At 38.5% G+C, this 21,860-nt stretch overlaps 1 protein-coding gene across 1 annotated transcript in view; it reads right to left on the reverse strand.

Annotated features, from left to right (window-relative positions):
• Positions 1-21,860, reverse strand: part of SPAG17 (sperm associated antigen 17) — a 3,638,922-nt gene that overhangs the window by 3,490,537 nt on the left and 126,525 nt on the right. Inside the window, exon 3 of the mRNA XM_044071485.1 lies at positions 5,209-5,268. Coding sequence (XP_043927420.1) covers positions 5,209-5,268 — 60 coding nt within the window. The remainder of the gene's footprint in view (positions 1-5,208; positions 5,269-21,860) is intronic.

Raw genomic sequence — 21,860 nt, forward strand, 5'->3', positions numbered from 1 at the left:
ACACTGGCATTTACCCTTCTTGGATGACAAGAAACCCCACAAGCAACAATAAAAAAGAATAAGTAAATAAGAACCCCAAATGGGCACTTATCTGTAATGGCTTGGTGAATCAGCAAAGGAACGGGCATTCAGAAAGATGATCAAGTGATTCATTCAGACTGGCAGCAAATAAGTTCAGAGAGTGGTACATCTGGAAGTCAAATTTATGCCCTATGCTATGCAAGGAGCATATGTGTGACATATGGTATACACCTTAAAGCAACCTAAAGGCTTTGGTATACTGGCTGGACTTTGGGATGCCCTTGGCAGGGGATCCCTAATGGAATGAATACTGCAACAATGAAATGGAAGGACATCTGTTTCTTTTTTGCTCTAAATTCTACAAGAAGAACACCTATGTTACGAACTTCTATGTCATTTTTTCATAGGAACAGGGTTTTTCTGAGAACAAATCCTTCTTTTATGCCTCAGAGGTTTCAGAGTTTACCTTTATCCAATATATTATTCTCTCTGTATTCTTTCCAGAACCTAACAGCAAGGGAGAAAGAATTCTACTCACTCTAGATGCCCATAGGCAGTTCAGATGCTACTTGGACATAATAAAATCCTTCAGGAAGGCCAACCAGTTATTATTTCCTGTGAAGGTAAAATAAATGACGGCCTGTGTCAAAGCAGACAGTTTTTAATGGTTATCCCATATTATTTCATATGCTATTCTCACCTTAACAAGTCATGTTTAAGCAGGGTTACAGACTAGTTTGCCAGGGCCTTGGCTTCTTCAGTGTTGTTTTGGAAAGGGTTGGACTCTAGAAATTTTCTAGAGGTAACAACTTAGCCCTCTGTTCACACTTTTACAAAGCACTATAGAATATATTCATTTTCCAGGTCCAGAGCTGGCTTTTCTAGCACCATTTTTTTCAGAGGCCACTGGATCCATGATATCTTCTTCCTCCCTGTTTTTGTAAGCTGTGTCTGCCCAAATAGCTTGGGCCACTGCAACAGTGATCTAATGCTAAACGTAATACAGTTGTGTAAGTGGAACTTACCATAAACAATAAATATTCTAATTGATCACTGTTGTAGTAGCAGTCCCCTACCACCCCACCCCTATCTAGTACATTATCTGTTTTTTTCAGGGTGTGGACTTGTATACTACTTGTATATATGTTTTTACATATGTTTATGTTTTTTTCCTAGTATTCATAGATACTTTGGGTAATTTCTTGATGTTTTCACAGGTGCACTGTTATCAGTGTCCTCAACTGCAGATATATACTTGCATTATGTCAGAGAACTGTCTGGCTCTGATGCTGATAGCCACCACATCATGGCATGGTCAATGGTCATGGTGTCAGTGGTAGACTTATGATAATCACATTCCCCTCCCCATTCTACAAACACAGCTTCTGTTCATGTGCAACTGCACCCCCAAAGATGCAACTCATTCTCCTTCTCTTCAGCTGAGCCTGGTACGTTCTCCTCTTTAATATGTCTGCTGTGCTGTAACTGTTTGCATATCAGGATGTTCTATACAACTGCACAGACTGTAAAGATCTGACTGCATGCTTCAGGCTCATACTGCATTGCACTTCCAGATTCATCCAGATAATGTAATGGAAGGAGGCCTTAAGAAGTTCAAGCACACATTCGAAAATGACAGTAGCCATTCTCTGGCCATTGACTGGGGGGGGGGGGTCTAATTGGCATTATTAGCCATAATGCAAGGGCATATCTGACATTACCAATAAGATGCTCTTGGGGAAAATCCCCCCACACAAACTGCTGGTATAGGTTGCACATGCACATCATGGGCACTGTCTGTGTGGTCTGCAGACACATTCTATATTATACCTTCTGCACTACAGACCTGCAGCTGATACACAGGAGCCCTTTATGGATGATGTACCTTAATCCCTGCTTTCCAGGTGAGGCCTTTGTTGCAATGCAAGTGTAATCGATGGCCCACAATACCGCAGGAAAATGGACTATGCCATAAATACTCTGCATGGTGTTGCCTTTCTATGCTGTGATATGTGGAAACCACGTTAGCTCCCTCACGTGTTGTAGCATGGAACTGAAGAACTGCTGAAGTATCCTTGAGGCAGATGCTAGGATACATCCACTCCATTCCCTGTTGGTTGCTGAAAAATTTCTGTAGCTAGTATTCTCAAAGACACATACCTTGGTGTCCACAGGGATAGGTATTCCATGTAGCCCCTGCACCTGCATGTCAGGGTGACTCATCTCAGCTCCTGAAATGGGCCTGTATCCACGTTGTAGTGATCAACAATTTTTATGTCCTGGAGGGCATGATATGTAAGGTGTGGATGTATGACTGTGCCACATGCAGCACAATGACTACTAGTAGTGATAACAGCCTCTTGCATATGTATATTTGCTAGCACAGCATCTACTGTCTGTGTCTCTCCACATGAAATACTTACATTTCTCTCTGTGTCTCTTCAAATGAAATATTTACATTTCTAAATCATTCTGTCATATTGTTTACACTCATTTGCATCTGGAGTCACCCTAATTTTAATACTGCTGTTCATTACAATCTCATTACACCATCAACTGCAAATTATGCAAGCCATGGGATTTCTTGGATACCTACAACCAAGCTCAGTGTGTCTCTGTGTTAACTTTCTCCTTGAGTGTGGGTGTTCTTCGCACAAAGGTGGCTTTTGCAATGTCAAAAATGTTTCAGAAGCCCAGGGACTGACACTTGATAAGTAAATAAACAGAACGTAATCAGACTGTGAACTGATGCATACAACATTAGAGGAAAAGAAGTACTGCCAATATCATTTTCTTTTTAGTCCCCTCTGCCCACTAACCATTAAGCCTTCCAAGTGTACATGAACCCATTTGTTCTCTGGCAATGTGAAATCACCCTAAAGATCTACTACAGGGAGCCCATATGGGGTCCATCATCAATAGTAACTATAGATATTCCTCTCAGAAAAATGGTAAATAAAGGAACATCCAACTATAAATTTCATTATTCAGAAAAATATCTTGTGAAAAATCCAGTTAATCAAAAAGATCTAAAAAATTTCAGCTAAAGAAAATATAAGCCTGAGTGCATTCATAGGTTATAGGTAATTACTAGGGTAGCTGCCACTGTGGGGCACTTTAAGCATAGCCACTTTCTCTTTAAATTGTGAGAATCATCAGCATACCTTGTGCCTCTGAAGTGAACACATTAACCATTATACCAGCCCCCACCCCTAGAAATCCATTGAAATTCTTTGACTGGGAATCAAACCAGGGCCATGGTGGTGACAGCACCAAATCTTAACCACTAGACCACTAGAGTTCCAATTTTTTGCAAATAATTCATTATGGAATAACAACAGTGAGTTTATGATAGCTTTACAAAACAAAATTTAAGAATTTTATTTATTAAACTTAAATTTACAATTAAGACTACCAACATTACAGAGACTCAATATAAGAAATATAAAATTACCATCCACAATGTTATGTGGTAGGAAAATATGGTAGTGTTTACTGTATGATCTTTTAGAGTGCAAAGTGTACAGTGACAATATAGCAGAGTTTTCTTACAAGAGCTATTGGTCCAAAATGTCATCAGTATTTGGATATGTACCATGATGAACTGACTCACTTATTTTTCTTTGCTAAGAACAGTCATACAGTATAGAAGATAAAAACATTTTTGTGTAGAATGGCAAATAAAGAGCAGAAACCTATGGTAAAAACAAAATTTGACAGTTCATTTGTTAGTATTTACTGATTGCACCAACCTGATTTCTTGAAACAATAAAGAATCCTTGAGGTACTATAAAGTGAATTATTTTGTACTTTAGCACTCTTGGTAGTTATATGTAATAATTGTGCTCCAGGTACTGCTTTATACCAGTATTGCATTGTACACAGCACAACGAAAAGCAAGCACTGACTACTGTTCAGGAAGGCTGTATTATATCCAAGTTGGAATTCACAGCTAAGACAAGCCTAAAAGGGGAAACAATGCTGGCATGCACAACACACTGTACAGTCTACACTGAGGGACTAGAAGCATGGGAATGTCCCTATGCAGACGAAACAAAGATCTGCTACACAGAGACATGCCTGAGAAAGGAGAATTGATACCTGTTTAAAGGGGCTAATGTATGACTGTTAAGACAAGGAAATACAAAATAATGTGCATCAGATGCAAAATTCCATTGAAATTATACGTGTGTGTGTGTGTGTGTGTGTGTGTGTGCGTGTGAGACAAAATATCTTAAACAATAAATGTGAAATAAAAGTGAGGAACAATTAACTCAGCTAACTACGAATTGGAAAAACCAAGAAGAACACTGCAACAATTTTACCCCCCTGACTAAGAATGACTGGGGGGAAAAAGAGAATTTAGAGGACAGGTTTAATGTCATAGGAAGTAACAGATCAGGGCTTAACAATACTGAATGCAAAATAAAGACCTCATTACTCTTTCAGGTTACAATTTATTTATTATTTATTTTTTAGTTACTTTACATTTGTTTACCGGGAAAGTCCGACTGGAACAAGGTCCATTTACAGCGGAGGCCCAGGGAGAAATGCTCCATAACATAACAGTACAAATACAACAAATGACAAAAAAAATTCTGTACAGAGGCATATATACAATCAGAGCTCCGTGTCTTTATATGACAACACATAATCCATGAATGACAGAACATTTTTATACAGTGGCATATATACAATCAAGGAGATTTTTCATACCTTAGTTTGATTTGAGCAAGCTTGGTATATAGATAGCAAAACTCTGAATTCCCTTTGGTAGTACAAAGCATAAAAATGAAGGAATGGAATTTGGAAAATAATGCTATTTGGGAGATATGTCATAGCGTGAGAAATAGTTTGTAGGATAGTAGTTTCTGATAGGGAGTAATTGAGTAGTACAGAATAGCTGAGGTAAGCAGTGAGGAGATGAGGTATAGCAAGGTAGGAGGAGAACAGAAAAGATTTTATGTGATACACGGACAGAGCCATGATTGCAAGAGGTGAGACTTAGTGATGTCTTGAAAATTGAAATGGATGGCGGAGAGGAGATACTTTGGGGAGGCAATTAATTCTAAGAAGTACATTTTACTTGACATTGTGCAGTTGTATTAATTTCCTTTCATTGACAACAATGTTAACTTTCTACTTTGTACAATGCTTAATATTCTTAATAAATATTTAATGCCTTACCTCATAAAACATGGGCAATTCTTTAGGTTTCTTTGCTTTAATATTTCCAAGTTCATTGATCTGAATGAAAAAGACAATTACTTGTTTTTAAAAATATTTAATTCCACTTGCATCTAAAATATACATATATAATGACTGATTTAAATTTGTCTTGTTTTATTACCATGAAAGTCTGTAACTCCTTAAAAACACATCCATGAACAATTAGCACACCACTTCCTAACTGCTGGGGAGTGACAAGCCCTGGAAATGTAGCTGCAAAAAATAATCTCATGTAAACCCAAATGGTTCTAAAATAAAATGATTTTACTTAAACATTTCTGGTTCAGAAGGAAAATTCTTCTTCTTTTTCTGGCTTTTCCTGGTTAGAGGTCGCCACAGCGGATCACCTGTCCGCTCATGATTGGCAGTGAAGTTTTACGGTGTCGAGTTGCCAGCCCGGCGTCCAACCTTCCACAGAAGGCACACACGCATGTACGCCTAGGGCCAATTTCAAGTGTCCAATCCACCTACAGCATGTCTTTGGGATGTGATACTGTTTAATCTTATCTGTTAAATCCCAGGAACACTACTATAAAGTTGTGCCCACATACTGTCAGTCTACTGAAATGTTTGAGGATAAAAAAGTTGAAACACTTGGTGGAGAATGAAGTGAGCATATCAGAATAAAGAGTATGTGGTCAGTGCAAACCTTTAACCATGTCAGCAGATTCTTTTATACATATTATGGTCTGTGCATGTTTATGTATTTTGCTGAAACTGCTTGATAGCTGGAACATGTGAATGGATTAAAATGTATCAGCTAGGCTGCTTAAGACTGCATTCCTTCTAGTTTCTCATCTGCAGTCTGATTGTAACACTACTACCGGTGAATTGGGAAAAGGATGTTTTCACTAAACTATTTTTAGGACATTGACATATTTCATTTTAGATATTTAGTACTGTTTTAATGAATAACTACATTCACAGATAATAGTGAACAACTTTTTATTGCATGACTGGCAGTGGTCTGATAAATAACATTTGTTATTTTCACTTGTATTTTCTTATAAAAATGCCTGGATATGTTTGTTTGGGGAAACATTACTGACTGGTTCTGTCTCCCACACGTGTGATTTCTAATAAATGTTGAAACTCTATCAGGACTTTTTATTTAATTAATTTTTAAATTTCCTTAATAGAGAACAATTAAAAAACGACAGCATAAGAGTCCACTAAAATAAAGAGCCACTAACTTAACTATGTTTTGCAAAGGCACAAACAATAAACAAACTGCAGAGTTATGCAAGAAATTATAAAAGGGTGAATGGAGGTCGTGTATTAATACAGCTTTTAAAATTATAATTATATTATTACATTTTTTTCTTTCTTTCTGTATGTTACAAATGGCAGAATGCTTTTGATGTCAAACAAAAGTACTTCTAAACAATTCCTTTATACTCAGAATGCCAGCTGATGATTAACATGTATGAGATGAAATAGAATCTTCCCTGTTGCAGTTACATAAGAAGTGACAAGTAACTTTTTGAAGAGCTTACATTCATACTGTTGTGTGCTTCAAGACCTTCAAATAAAAAGGATGGCTGCTGATGAATGCTATATTCATTACACTTGGGTGTCATCTACAGTTAATTAGCCCCTCCCATGTAACAAGCTGTTTTTCAGGCCAGCCAGTCAGTTCTGAAAATGTAGCCATTTACAACAGCAGATACATTATTTCAGTTATTTCTATTTATTTGAAGTTCATAAAGACTTATTACATCAAATACTTTATAAAAAAAATACAATTTCATTTCAATAAGGTTAAATGTACCCATACATTTCAAAAAACATATACTGATACACAGACATAAATATGCATATATACAAAACAAAGGTAGAGAGAAGGTGGGAGGCTGTTCAGGAATCAGCAAGCTATTACTCTAGGATCCATGGTGAATACTTAAGACAGTAACATTATTGTCATTATAATGGATGTCTGTTGTTTGATATGTTAGTCATAACATTTGAGTAAAGTACAAAGTAGTGTTTCTCATCCAAATATAGAAGGAAGAAAGAAGGAATTAAAACAATTTATCCCTGAGCAGAGGAAGTCAAACCTGTCTTATGTAACAGTTCAGATGTGACAACATAGCTTATAAAGCTTTGAGGCTGCACAAGCATAAGAACAGAAGCCCAGGTGGTACATTCAGAGATATCATATGTTGCTAGATTAATAAAACATCCAGATTGCAGTTAAGACAGCTTGACAGCTTCCATACTGTTAGTGAGGCCTGATCAAAAAAGTCAAAGTTTTTTTTTTTTTGGGGGGGGGGGGGGGGTAGCCCGAGAAATGTGGCTGGTTATTCTGGCTAAAAGTAATTAAAATCATTTGTTTAGTTTCATTAATGCTGATTGTCCATTAAGGTATGTTCTGATAATAAACTTGATGACTGAGTCAGAATTACATGCTTGTTTTCAGGCAGCTTCTACTGACAACAAACTCCCATTACTGTTTGAGTGGCTAACTCTCCTTATTTCAGAGACAGAAATCATGCGCTTGCATCAGGCTGCTACAATAAAGAATTTGGAGAATGAAGTAGAGGCACTCCAATCAAGTATCACATCAGTCAATGCCACACTCTCTTCACCTTCCCTGACTAGGGAAAAGACAGGAGGGGAGCTTGTTTTGCAATATGCTATGCTGGACAACACTGAAAAGATAACAAGGAGGGCAAATGTACAAATTATAGTGGCCCCTTTTCACATTACTGATCATGATTTAAGATCCTTTGTGGAATATCTACTTTACAAGGTAATCCTTCTGCATCTCTTTTCTCTATGGTGCCATTGAAAGGATTCATAGAGTGGGTCTTCTGCACAGTCTTAGAACATTATGACACCATGTTTTAATGGCCATGCATTCAGATAGGGCTTGTGACTGGCTAGTACAGTATAGTCATTCCAACAAAAATGTATGTTGGAGTAGGCACACACTATACTTTACAGTTGAGTTTTCTCAGTGTCCTTTCAGTTTGAGCTACAAGACTTCCATCATGTACCCTACTTTGCTGGTAGTCAAACATGGAGAAAGTTGCTGTATATGTACACCTGAAGATGCTAGGGAAGTCATGATGGGCATTAAGATCAGGCTGAATTCAATAGATACAGACATTGATGCTGATCCTCACCCTCCAAGCAACTAATACTGGTTTTAAAAAAAGATGATGTGTTGGAGGTGTGATCAAGAGACAGCAAATTACCTTCATATGTTTTGGGATTGCCATATTATTAGATCTCATTAGTCACTGTTAATAGGCAAATTGAGTGACGCTTTAGCATTACCCCCCCCCCCCCAATTAGACTGGTAATTCTGGATTTTTGGTCTTAAGTGGTCATAAGTTAACTTATTCACAACATAAGATTTTCCTTGGTTTTAACTAGTGTCGGGAAACTTATGTAAGCTAAGTTTTGGAAATGCAAATTGTCCTTACCTCAAGGTTGTTTAGACAATCTTCTCAGGAGGATCTAGGATACATTATGTAGTCTTTCAAAGGTGGGTAACTCTTGCATGCTGTCCCCTACCACTGGAAGCAATTTTTAGACAGCTTTCGTTGAATATCTTCTTATTCTTTTTTATCTTCACCTTAGTAGTCACTATTTGTATTAGTTATCAATATTGGGCATTATTCACAATGTATATAGTTCTTTGTTTTTTGTGCTGTTACTTGTTATGTTTTGGGTTAATACTGTCAAATCCTTTAAAATTTAGTGAAAAAAATCTAAGTTTTTAATATCTGTCACTTCAAATGGTAATACTACTGCCTGGCTAGGAAAGCAGTATTTGTGTAGTGAATGAATGTCCTTACCTGATGTAAAGGAAACAAAAAGCTAATCAATTTACCTGGTATATCGAGCCCATTGAGTGTAACACTTAAGCTGTTTGTGTACAAACAGGGTGCAGAGTATTCACTCTCCTTTGATTTCTTTTTTGAGCAAAAAATGATATGCTGAAAACTGAATTCCCCAGTTACGATAGAGAAAGGAAACTACTTAAGGCATAAAGATTCATTCTCAAAGAAACTTTCCCTGGGATTCATGAAGCTCGGCGCAAGTCCGGCATAAGGCTTGCTCCGGCCGTGCAGCGTAGATATGGAGTAGTCGCGCCATATGCATATTAATGAAGGCATGCAGCCGCCACAGCCACGTGCATAGGAAACATGTGCGAGTGCAAGGGGCGTATCGAAGTTGCGCAGGGAGGCGTGTCAATGTCAGCTGTCAAGGAGCAACCTAAACTGCTGAATATTATATTCCGCCAGCAATAGTAATCATACCTATCAGTGTCCGTGGAGACTGAAACATATGCAAAGCAGAGTCCCTGCGAACAGAAAATGAAGAATCAAACACAAATGCACGGTAGGGAATAACGGGTCCCTACCCATGAACAAATGACATGAAAACCGTGTGCCTGTAGTCCAACATAGTGTTGATAGCTATACCATGTGGAAGTGAAACATATCATATGTTAGCGCGCCACCAGTAGGTATGTCCAGTCCAACGGAGAGGGTCATCGGCCGACCCATAATGTGAGGGAGGGAACATAGCTGTGCAGATGTGTCCATAACAAAATACATGAGGAGAAATGTAGATATATGTAGCGACCGTATGTCTGAATCATATCCCACAAGCCATGTAATAGTCACATACAAAAGGTATGTCCGTATTTCTCATAGCAAATGTGATAGGAAATAGCATACACATGTAAACGGAAAAGAAGGAGCATATAAACAGCCATAACAATACGGACACATGTAGGTCGAAAGGAAGAGTATAATCCATACCGTCAACCAAGATTACCACCTGTCCCACTTTGTGAGCGACAGTCCCTCTGTGGGCAGATGTGTCCTGACACAAACATGTAAAACTGGCAAATGTCCAGAGAATATAGGACATAATTCTTCCGTAGACATCATGCAATAGTTGCATTAAACATATTTCACTGGACGTATATTACATAAATGTCATAACAAACAGAATAAGATACTGACATGCTACAAGAATAAGCTTAGATATAGGCAAGAATTGAAAGTTCTATCTGCCGAACTGACCGTGGGTATGTGGCGGCCAGTAAAATATGCTGTGTTCACCGCAACTGTCACAGTAGGGTTGCCACTTTTACAAATGGCCAAAGTGGGACATGTTTGGTACAGACATCAGATTGTACAGGCCGACACATACTCACGGCCAGTACAATGGAGAGAACATAACTGTTTTGCCTACAGAAAAGCGTATCCTTGTAGCATTTTAGTCGCTTATTCTGTTTCTCATAACAGTCAGGTATTTCAGATACAGAATTAACTTTTAATGCAACTATCACATAAAATATAAGAAATAAGTTTGTCCTAAAATCTCAGGACATTTGACATGTTTACAATTACATGTCAAGACACAACTGCCCAAAGAGGGACTGTCCCTCGCAAAGTGGGACAGGTGGTAACCCTATGTCACACTGTGGCCAACTGAAAAGGTGGAAACACAACCGTCGACTGTGGGGAGGCATTGTCCACAACAGTCGGACATGTGTAAGGAATAGCTTGGACATAGGAAAAGGTGCCATCCTACCAATGAGTAGAAGAGGCTGGCAAAATCCAGAAGGCAGCTGTTTAATCCGAACGTGTATGTGACACAGTCGAACGGGTTGTACCCGGATACACCAACCAAGTAATGAAAGTGAAGTTAGGGCATGTACCTATGTGCGTGAGGCATAGCATGTGGAAAGCAAACATGGCAAGGTAGTCCACACAACCATAAAGGTACCCGACACATGTAGGATAGTCAATGTGTAACTCTGGCCGTGTCATGGGCCAACAACCAAAGTAGTGCTCTATGGGGTGTGAGGAATTTGCGTGTGAGGGGTGGGTGTTTAATGGTAAATTCCTCAAAGGCGATACTTGTGTCGTATGCAGAAAAGGTGAACCAGAGGTGTATGAGGGGGCAGCGGGTGAAGTGGAAAGAAACACAACCTCATGTAGAAACAGCTGCAAGACAAGCAGAGAGGCCATAGTGTAGAACACAATCCCACAAACATATGAATATGGAAATATGCGAGACAAATATATAGATACGGCACCGTCACATACCCACAGATGGGCCCTGATGGAACTGGCCATAACAAACGCAACACACCTGGATGCATAATAGCCTACCCAGCATACCCTCCACAACACACAACCTGCCACCATACCAGAACGTCCACCAAATCCAGCCGTACTTGGTCCACTGGTTTGTTGCAGAAACAGCTACACATAGTGACCCATACGCATATGTAGTAGGTATTGTCACCCTAGGCAGTGTCAGGATTGCAAACCATGTATCCCCTGCAGGTAAAACCCCCTGCACGTTTTCGTGAAGCCACAAAAATCTTCGGTATCTAACTTGTTTTGGTCTTGTCCAATTTTTGGGATACCCCTCATGGGATGACCAACTTGTGTAAATAGTAGAATGAGTATGATGACATGATGTCCAATCCAGTAGATATCTGGACACAAGTCAGAACGTGCAGTGGAGGTCCATGACACTGTCCAGCCCTAAGTGGGTATGCATAACCTACCCCCCAGTCAAGGGAGCCCGCAGGATTTTTTGCAGAGGGGTGCAAACCCAGAGCCCCACCCACATAGCTCTCCCCGCCCACATCCACCCATCCCAAGCCCCGCCCATGCAGCCATTCCAGTGTCCCATTACTTGGCTATTTCTCCCCATTTGCCGTAGACACTGTTCAAATCTCTGTGTGCATACTGTTTTATGCTTTAGTTCTACAATGATTACAGGCAGTTGGATTTAATTTACAACTTTTATTTCAAACATTATAGCCCAAACACTGAGACATTTACTAAACCTAAACAAAGCAATAGTCTTACAATGAAAACAGACTTGACATTAAAGCTTCTCTACTTTTGAAACTCACATTCAATGAAACAGCATTGAAACCCACATTCAAAGAAAATGCATCTGGCCAGTGGCAGGTTATTTACCTTTGAACTGTTTTCAAGCAATAGGCTCCTTGCACACTGTTAGGGCCATGCAAAAGATTTGATTTACCTGATTGTATTAATTATAATATATAATATATAATTGAATTATATCCCTTGTATTATACAGCAACACTTGTTTGAGTGTCTCTGCCGAAGTAAAAGTAATCTGAATAATTCCACATTAAAGATATCTGAAACTAATGAAGATGTTGTTGCTAGAAAACTGTATATTTCAGTGTTTCATCTACAAATTCAGTGCCTGCTTCCGTCAAAGAATAAATTGCCTGTGTTAAATTTAAAAAATGGTAAGCTGGTATATTGCAATAGAAAATGGATGGCAAGCTGAAAAACAGGTTCATAGTTATTAGGCATCTCATCCAAAGGAGGACATCCTCAGGACTGCAGCATACAGATGTACATGCTGTAGGAATAGAACCTCAAGCCTCTCCATTAAGATGCAAGTATTCTACTTGTGGTGCTACTAACATAGCTTTAAAACTTTAAACCACAATAGAGATACCATTTGCTAAACAAAACAGTTGCACATTATAAATAGACTTTGCATGAGCAGCAGTAAACTTCACTTCCCTTAAAACTCAGTTCCTTGAAAATGCACTTAATTCCACCTGCTAACTCTAACTTGGGCATTTCGCTTTCTCTCTCACAAACATACCACAACCCTCAAGGCCGCAACCTTAGTGCAAGAAATCTGGACAAAGCCTAAAATAAATAGGGACAGATTATAAATATGGCTCTCATAAACTTAGAAAATTGCAAGAGTAACAGGATTTGTGTTAGTATGCATTTTTTTAAATGATATGACATCTAAAACTGAAATGTCTCATTATTTAGCAACTTCAATCCTTTTTAGGAGGAATATGGGGCAAAAATCTGGACATTCTGCAAAAACCTGGACAGCTGAGGGGTATGCTACCTCCCTCTTATACACACACACCAAATAATTCTGGTCAGACATGAATTAGTTCTGTGAAGGTTGCATTGAATGGCACCGTGCTTGATCTGAACTGGGTGAAATCCTGGTAGCCAGTGATAACTGATCTGCAGCTCAGCAATGTGGAGCATTAAAGCATTTTTAGCAGAGCATTGTTTTATCACTACCTATTGTATTTGCACATAAGCTGTAGCTATTTCAAACATTTGCCTTTTTTGATTACTACAGAGTACATTTACCCACCAGAGCTATTGTGTTTTGACTTCAGTGTGGAGCTTACCTAGTTGTTGCAGGGCTTGACTTTTATGTAAGGTAGCAATGCTTATTTACCATATACCATTAAAGCCACCCAACTACAAGTGTACTAACACACAGACACTGCTATAAGACACTGGTCTCCAATAAAACGTAATGAGCTTCTGAAAATACTGTAATCCTGTCCTTTTATTACAAATACTGTCATATGCATTTCAATACCCAAGGCTTATACATTATCTAGTTATGTAAATATTCTCTGCATGGCAACAACGAAAAGGCTTTCAATGCTGGTAATTCTTTAACAATATGCTTACTAAAGCTTACTTGCATCTTACAATCTCCGACAAGCTTACCTGATGTTCATTAAACCATGGCTACTTAAACAGCGCAACAGGGCACTGTGACAGCATGCAGTTCCTGAATATAAGAAGCATAAATCAACAGTATAAAAATCTGATAGAAAACCAGAACATTCTGCAAAATCAAGGACAGATGAAAAGCCACGGTTGTATTTGTGATCTACCTTGGATGGGGGAATACTCTGCACACTTACACTGCATAACTGCTCCTTGCCTTCCTTGGACACATCCAGAGCCACTACAATGGGGGGTGGGGTGCAATAAGTATGTCATAATTTGAAATGTCTCTGGCTGACAGTGATGGCTCTGACACTCATATCTCTCAACTTCAGAGCAAGAAATCTGGACAAAGCCATACATAGAACTAGAAGTGGGACACAGGCCCAAAAATAAGGCCAATTTTTAAATATTGCTCTTATTAACTTAGATAATAGAACAGTAGTAGATCTTGCATTAGTACGAATTTTCTTGAGGGTATAAAATCTGAAACTCAAATGTCTGCCATTATATTCTAACTTCAATCTTTAATGACTTGTCACTAATGTGCCAGAAAACCACAATTTTATGAAAAACAGACCAAAATGTGATGCAAAAATACCTGTCAAAAAAGGGACACCTTTTTAATATTAACATTGTTAACTTGAGCAGCTAACAAAATAAGAGCATCTACATGCATTTTTGAAATAAAAGTAATCTATAACTCTGATCATTACAGTTATATATAATTGTAAACCCTCCACATTTTCTTCCAAAATTGCCATTTTGGAGGAGGGATTATTAGGGGAGAGCAACATTTTGAGCCAAAATTGGGTACAATTGAGAGGTTTGGATATTCCTAATCTACAAAGTGATTTGCACGTACCTCTCAACCTCTTAATGCAGGAAATCTGGACAAGGCCCAAATATATTGGGGGGAACATACAAACACTACTAAAAATTGCTCTTGTATAAACTTAAGACAGTCTTGCTTTAGCATGCATTTTTCTGAAGGTTATGACATCTGAAACTCAATGTCTGTCATTTAGTGACTTAATTCCTAAATGATTTGCTAGAAAACCACAAATTTTATGAGGAACAAACCAAAAATAAGAAGCAAATATCTATTCATTCTGCAAAGATATGGACAACTGAGAGGTATAGTTCAACCGGGGCTGTCTGAGTTTGCTACCCCCCTCACAAAATCATGGTCAAATGGAGCCTCCCCCCTGCAGCCATTCCAATGTCCCATTCCTTGGTTATTTTGCCCCATTTACCATAAACATTAATGTGCATACTGCTTTACTTCTGCGATAATTTAGGATTTCATTTGAAAGTTTTATTTTGCATTTTACAGCACAAACCCTAATACATATCTGTTAAACAAAGCAATGCAGTCTCACAATGAAAATAGACTAACATTAAAACTTCTCTGCCCTTGAAACTCACATGCATTGAAACAGCATTGAAACCCACATTCAAAGAAAATACATTTTTCCAGTGGCAGATAAACTCTGGGCTGTCTTCAAAATCATAGGCCCCTCGAACATAACATACACATGCTCTTTGATACACCTTCCTGACTGTATTACATTATATTCCTTGTACAATACAGTACAGTTGTTAGAGGGCATTTTAAATTTGTTTTGAACATTTTTCCAGTAAACAATGAAACAAAATGCATACACCAATGACAAAACTGCCCAATTCAGAACATTTCCATCATAAAAAGTCTACTCAACCTTCTATAGTCCACCAGTATCAGTAAAAATATGCACAATCTCTGAAGTAGTAAAATCCACATTAAAGAAATTTGTAACTAATAAAGAGGTTGCTGCTAGCAAACACTTTATATGTCATTGTTTAATCTACAAATAAAGTGCCTGTTACCCTTGAAGAATAAATTGCCTTTGTTGCATGCAATAAAAAAATGATAAGCTAGTAATATCGCAATAGGGAATGGATAGCAAACTGATAACAGGTTCATAGTTACTAGGTATCTTTGCTAAAAGAACTGCAGCATCCACCCCCTTTACAACACAGTACAGTATCAGCAATGCATCTACCTACTGTGGGAGTAGAACCTACAGCCTTCAGCATCAAAAGCAAGTACACTATCCTGTTGTGCTATTAACAGTGTGAGCAGACTAAACATAAGCAGCACTAAATTTTTGCTCACCTGCAGCTCTCAGCTCCTTGTAAAATCTACTCGACACTCAGCTGTATCTCTGAACGTTGCAGCACAAGAAATCTGGAAAAAGCCAAAATTTATTGGGGGGGGGGACAAAAGGCCAAAAACCAGGGACACATTTTAAACATTGCTTGTATAATGTAGGAAAGTTGCTAGAATAAAATGCTGCGTTACCACCATACATTTCACTGCCACGTCTTGAACCCAGGGGACCCTGTGCAAAACAGTCAGAGCAACATACCACTATGCCAAATCAGCTGTTTTGTGAAAGAGGAAGACTGAAACTTAAATGGCTATCGTTTAGTGAATTCAGTTCTCACCATAGCACAGCTGTCAAACCTCTTGGCACAAAATACCTGAACAAAGCCAATAATGGGTGAATACAACCCCCAAACATTCAGTGAATTCAGTTCTCACCATAGCTCTCAACCTCTTAGCAAAAAACACCCAGACAAAGCCAGTAATGGGGGAATAAAGCCCCCAAACATATTCAGTGAATTCAGTTCTTACCATAGCTCTCAACCTTAGCACAAAACCTGGATGAAGCCAATAAATACCTGAATAAAGCCAATATTGGGTAAATACAGCCCCCAAATATATTCAGTGAATTCAGTTCTTACCATAGCTCTCAACCTTAGCACAAAACCTGGATGAAGCCAATAATGGGGGGAATACAGTCCCAAAGACAGGGATACATTTCAAATATCCATCTTGTACACTTAGAAGAAAATTGCTAAAATAAAACTTTTGTTACCATGCACTTTCTGAAGAATATTGAAATGAGTGTCCATTTTTTTAACATTTGTTAACCAGGAAAGTCTGACTTGGAAAAAAAGCTAATTTTTAGCAGAGGCCCAGGGAGAAACACTCCAGACAGCCAAGAATCAAACCAGAGAACATGTAGCTGTCAGGCAACAAGGACACATACAGAAACCACAGATTTTATGAGGAAAAAACCTGCAACATTTTTACAAATGGTGGTGGGTGGGGAATTCAGGCTCTTGCCACTTGGGCCCAAGGTATAGGGTTCAAGCCTTATTCTCTACCTACCACCATGTAACACCTGGGGCATTTTACACACACAAACACACACACACACACACACACACACACACACACACACACACACACACACACACACACACACACACACACACACACACACCTCACTTTGAAAGTGTCCCATCTTCCATCCGTTTCCTCCCGCTTGCGAATCCATCCGCTTCAGGTCCCATCTTCCATCCGTTTCAGTTCCCGCTCGAATCCTCCCGCTTGCGAAACCATCCATGTGATTTCCCGCTCGCAAACTTGTAAATATGAGCGACAGCGATGATGTCAGCACGCCTGCGACTGGATTGTCAGCACAGACTTCTTCTTAAAGAAGAACGCACTAAAAAAAAAACAAAAAAAACTTTTTTTTTTAAATTATAGCATCAACTAGTCAGCCGATTCCAGGGGGTGCAAGTGCACCCCCTTGCACCTGCCTGCGGGCGCCCTTGCACCCAGGATAAAATACCTTCCCGTGACGCACGTGTCCAGACACGAATAGGAGGGAGAATATAATGCACACATTTGCAAAGTGGAAAACGGCATGAGGGTGAGGAAGACACTGACGTAAACAGGTCAACCCTGATCAAGTGTGAGGGACACTGACTGTGTGCAGTCGTGACTGACCATACCTGTCAACCTGTGTGAGCAAGATATCTGGACAGAGCCGTGAATATAAGTGAGACAAAGGTCCAAAAACAGGGACACTCTGTAAAGATAGCTCTTAGAAACATAGAATTTGATAGAATAACAGTTTGCACATTGGCATTAATGTCTGGAGTATGAAGTCTGAAACCCAACTGTATGTCAGCATGTTCCGACTGCAGTCTTTAATGCTGAGCTACTGCTGCGCCAGAACACAACAGCATATTACAGAGGTCCGTGCCATACCACTTAACTGTCCGGATATTCGCAGAATGACTAGAGTCACCACCTGTCCCACTTTGCGAGTAACAGTCCCTCTGTAGGCAGTTGTGTCCTGTGAAAAAAATCAAGACATAGCAAATGTCCTGAGAGTTTATTTCCTAATTTACTTTAATAGTCGCATAAAACGGTTATTTTATATATGAATCCTCAATATGTTATGTAAAGTAGCATAAGCAATTCAAATGTTACTAGAATACGCTATTATATGTACAAAAAAGGTTAAAGTTCGGTACTATGCACGGCTGTAGGTATGCTTTGTCCTGGAAAATCTGACATCTCTACAGAACATGTCCCACTTTGGGCAGTCGAAAAGGTGGCAACCCTAAGAATGACCATAGGTTCGCCCCATAGTGTTGGTGTGTGCCTCCGACAATCTGCACCAGTGTGGTAAATAGCTGAGGATTGACGTCACTAAATAATGAGAAATATCCTGAGTGTAAGACTCCACAACGTGCAGAAAAGTCATGCTAATGCAAAACCTAGCATTCTATCAACATTCTAAGCTTGTAAGAGCAATCGTTAAAATGTGTCCCTAATTGTCCCCCCATCGTGTAGGTTTTGAGCAGGTTCGGTGCTCTAAGAGGTGGAGAGGTATGGTCCGTACATATTTACAGGAACAGCCCTTCACACTTGTGCAATGCACAACTGCATACCTGTAGTCACTTCATGTCCAAAAATAATAATCCCCGTATGACTGTATACAGGTAATAGTCAAATGTGAATGGGAACACCCCTCACTGTGGAGTATGGACTGTAACAACCCCACCCATAATATGTAATGCCAACAGAATAAGCTGCTGACAGGTGCCCAAACACCTGTGTCTATAAACACAGGTAAAACTTCAAAATAGGGAGATAATCCCTGTCCATATGCTTCGTCTGACATTTGACCTCGGCCAGGGAAGTTCCGTTCACCAGGTGGACAAGCCTAAACCCAGATCACTACATGAACACCCTGACAATCAAAGACCTGTATGTGGCTGGACTATATGCCTTGGTGTTCTGCATATCCTCAGAGTGATTAACACAATGCAGCCAAAGTCCACAACAGTAGGCAATAGGGAATGTGTAATATGTAGTACCGCCTTTTTCCCAGCAGGAGAATGGATGCCTGTGTCGTAGGTGAAGCGCTGAGGCGAAGGATTGGTGTATTAAGAATTATACTGAATGCTTAGGAAATATGTCTGATGGAAGTATGTTTAGCATCAAGAAAATAGGGACACATAAATGTGGGATGTGTTCATTTTGTCCCTTTATTCATGAGGGGGTAAATGTCACTTTTACAAACATGGGCCTATTAAATCAAATTGTTTTATGAATTGTATGTCTAAAGGTGTGATTTATTCCATCTGTCAAGTATGTTTTATGTAGTACATAGATAAAACCGAAAGAACATTTAAGAAACGCATTTAGTTTTTTGGTCTTGATGTTTTGAAATAAAATAACAGGGAAGGTGCATGGGAATTTTGTTAGAAATTAAGGAATTTGAGTGGCAGATTAAATTACATGCTGTGCTGGTCCTAATGGACTGAATAAGGTGACTTCTATCCTGCCAGCTTTGGGACTGAATGAGACGATTTTCATCCTGCCAGTTTAAAAGTTAAAAGTTAAAGTCTATTAAATTTTAATTAATGAATTATATGTATGCATAAACATATCTTTTCATAGATTTTTTTCTACATTCTTTATATATACATATTTACATTTTAAATATATAGCAGTATTTTTTCACTATTTCTTTTTCTTTAATGATTTTTGAACATAATATATATGTTAAAAATATGTAGCACAAACCAACTACAGAGCTACCATGTAGCAGGTAAAGCAGCCAAATGAAGGATACTTCCAAATAACAGTCAGGCAGAATGGTACTCAGCTTCAATCCAACTTAGACAGATTTTAAAGATCCACACAGGAGCACAAACCATGTAGCAGGTAAAGCAGCCAAACGAAGGATACTGCCAAATAACAATCAGGCAGAATGGTACTCAGCTTCAATCCAATTTAGACAGATTTTAAAGATCCACACAGGAGCACAAAGACCAGAATAAAACTCAGGTTTATTAAAACAAGAGGTGAGCGCTTTCGCTATGAGCTTCTTCAGACCTAATAACATCTACATTCAAAATAACCAAGGTATATATAGTTTCCTTTGAGTCAATGAAAAAATCAATTAAGACGTCAATTAGCTACTAGAACATCTTAAAGGTAGATATATACTATATTTAATTACTACAAAAATATATAAAAAAACTTTTTCATATACTGCATCCACATATAAAAATATGCATATAAAACCATATACTTATGCTACTATGATAAATTTACAAAAATAATAAAATATCACAAATATATATATAAATACAGAAGTATATATAAGGAATATATGTATAAAAAGCAACACTAATAGATGGATCATTTATGTAGCCTTCTTCTTTTCAAGGCAGGTTTAATGGATGCACATTCATTCAAACCTTTACCCCTATCACCCCTCAAAACGATGATCCAACATGTTTCCCTGTACTCTGTGTATGTCCTAATATCCCCTTGTCTAAGACTGTTGTTAATGGATTCAATGACCCTAAAATTAAAGGTGTGCTCTGTACCTAATTCATTTACATGTTTAGAGAGTGCATTATTTAATAACTTCTTCCTGATACTATACAAATGTTCTCTAATACGATCGCGTAAGACTCTATTAGTCTTCCCAACATAGAATGCATGGCAGATATTACATACTGCCAAATACACTATATTAGAGGACATACAATCATGATGACCTAGAAATTTAAAGGATTTACACATATCTGGATGAAAAAACCCCTTCTCAGTACTAATATAGGGACAATAATTGCATGAGCCACATGGCTTAGTAAACCCATAATCCATACAGCCTTTATTCTCTTTCCTGTGACACAACAGCCTTTTCAGGTTCTTATGATTCTTATACCTAAAACTAGGGGTTTGACCAACAATATCCCCTATGTCACTATCAACCAAGAGAATAGGCCAAAATTGCTCAAAAAGTTTTGTAACATACCCAGTGTCACTTGAGAAATATAATGGGACTTTGGTAAATCTAGTCCCAGTATTAACAAGGGGGGTAGATATAAACTCCATCGGGCCAAAATATGGTTTGGCTCTGGTTTCCCTCAAAGATGTGAGGTCATTCCATTGCCTCTCCAACTCTGCATGTGAATAGCCTCTCTCTATCAAATTATCACCAACATTAGCAAGTTCAGAAGAAAAACCAATTTCAGAAGAGTTCATCCTAGATGCTCTCATACCCTGCCCTCTAACTAGATTCCTAAAGATATAGCCAGGATGCATGCTCGTCCTAAATAAAAAGGCGTTCTTATGACATGCCTTATGGTGGACGCCAGTGTTAATGATACCCGAATCCAATTTCTGAATGTACACGTCAAGATAATCTATAAAATCAAAAGAAAATTTAAACGTAAATTTCAGGCAAGTCATCAAGTTGTTCACTTCTTCAAAAAAGTTGCTAAACTCCAGATAGGAACCACGCCATAAAATAATCAGATCATCAACGAAACACCTATAGAATAGAACATGTTCTGTGAAATTGTTCTGTATAAATAAAACCTCATGTTCCCATTGAGCAAGAAACATGTTGGCGTAGCTATTGGCACAAGACGTGCCCATAGCTATGCCATGTTTCTGCAAATAAATATTCTTCCCAAAAATAAAGATGTTATTGTTAAGGACAGTTTCCAAAAGGAAACATAGCAGCTCTATCTGTACACTTGTATAATCACTATGTAGGCTTAGATATCTATGGATAAATTGAATGCCAAGATCATTGAGTATCATGGTAAACAGTGATTGAATGTCCATTGTGACAAAGGCTAAATTTTGTGAATCAGTCATACTGCTCACACAACCATAAAGGTCTGTTAGAAATTGTTTAG

The sequence above is a fragment of the Protopterus annectens genome, chromosome 5.part0 (assembly GCF_019279795.1).
Source record: "Protopterus annectens isolate FY-2018-M chromosome 5.part0, PAN1.0, whole genome shotgun sequence".
Taxonomy (NCBI): Eukaryota; Metazoa; Chordata; order Ceratodontiformes; family Protopteridae; genus Protopterus; species Protopterus annectens.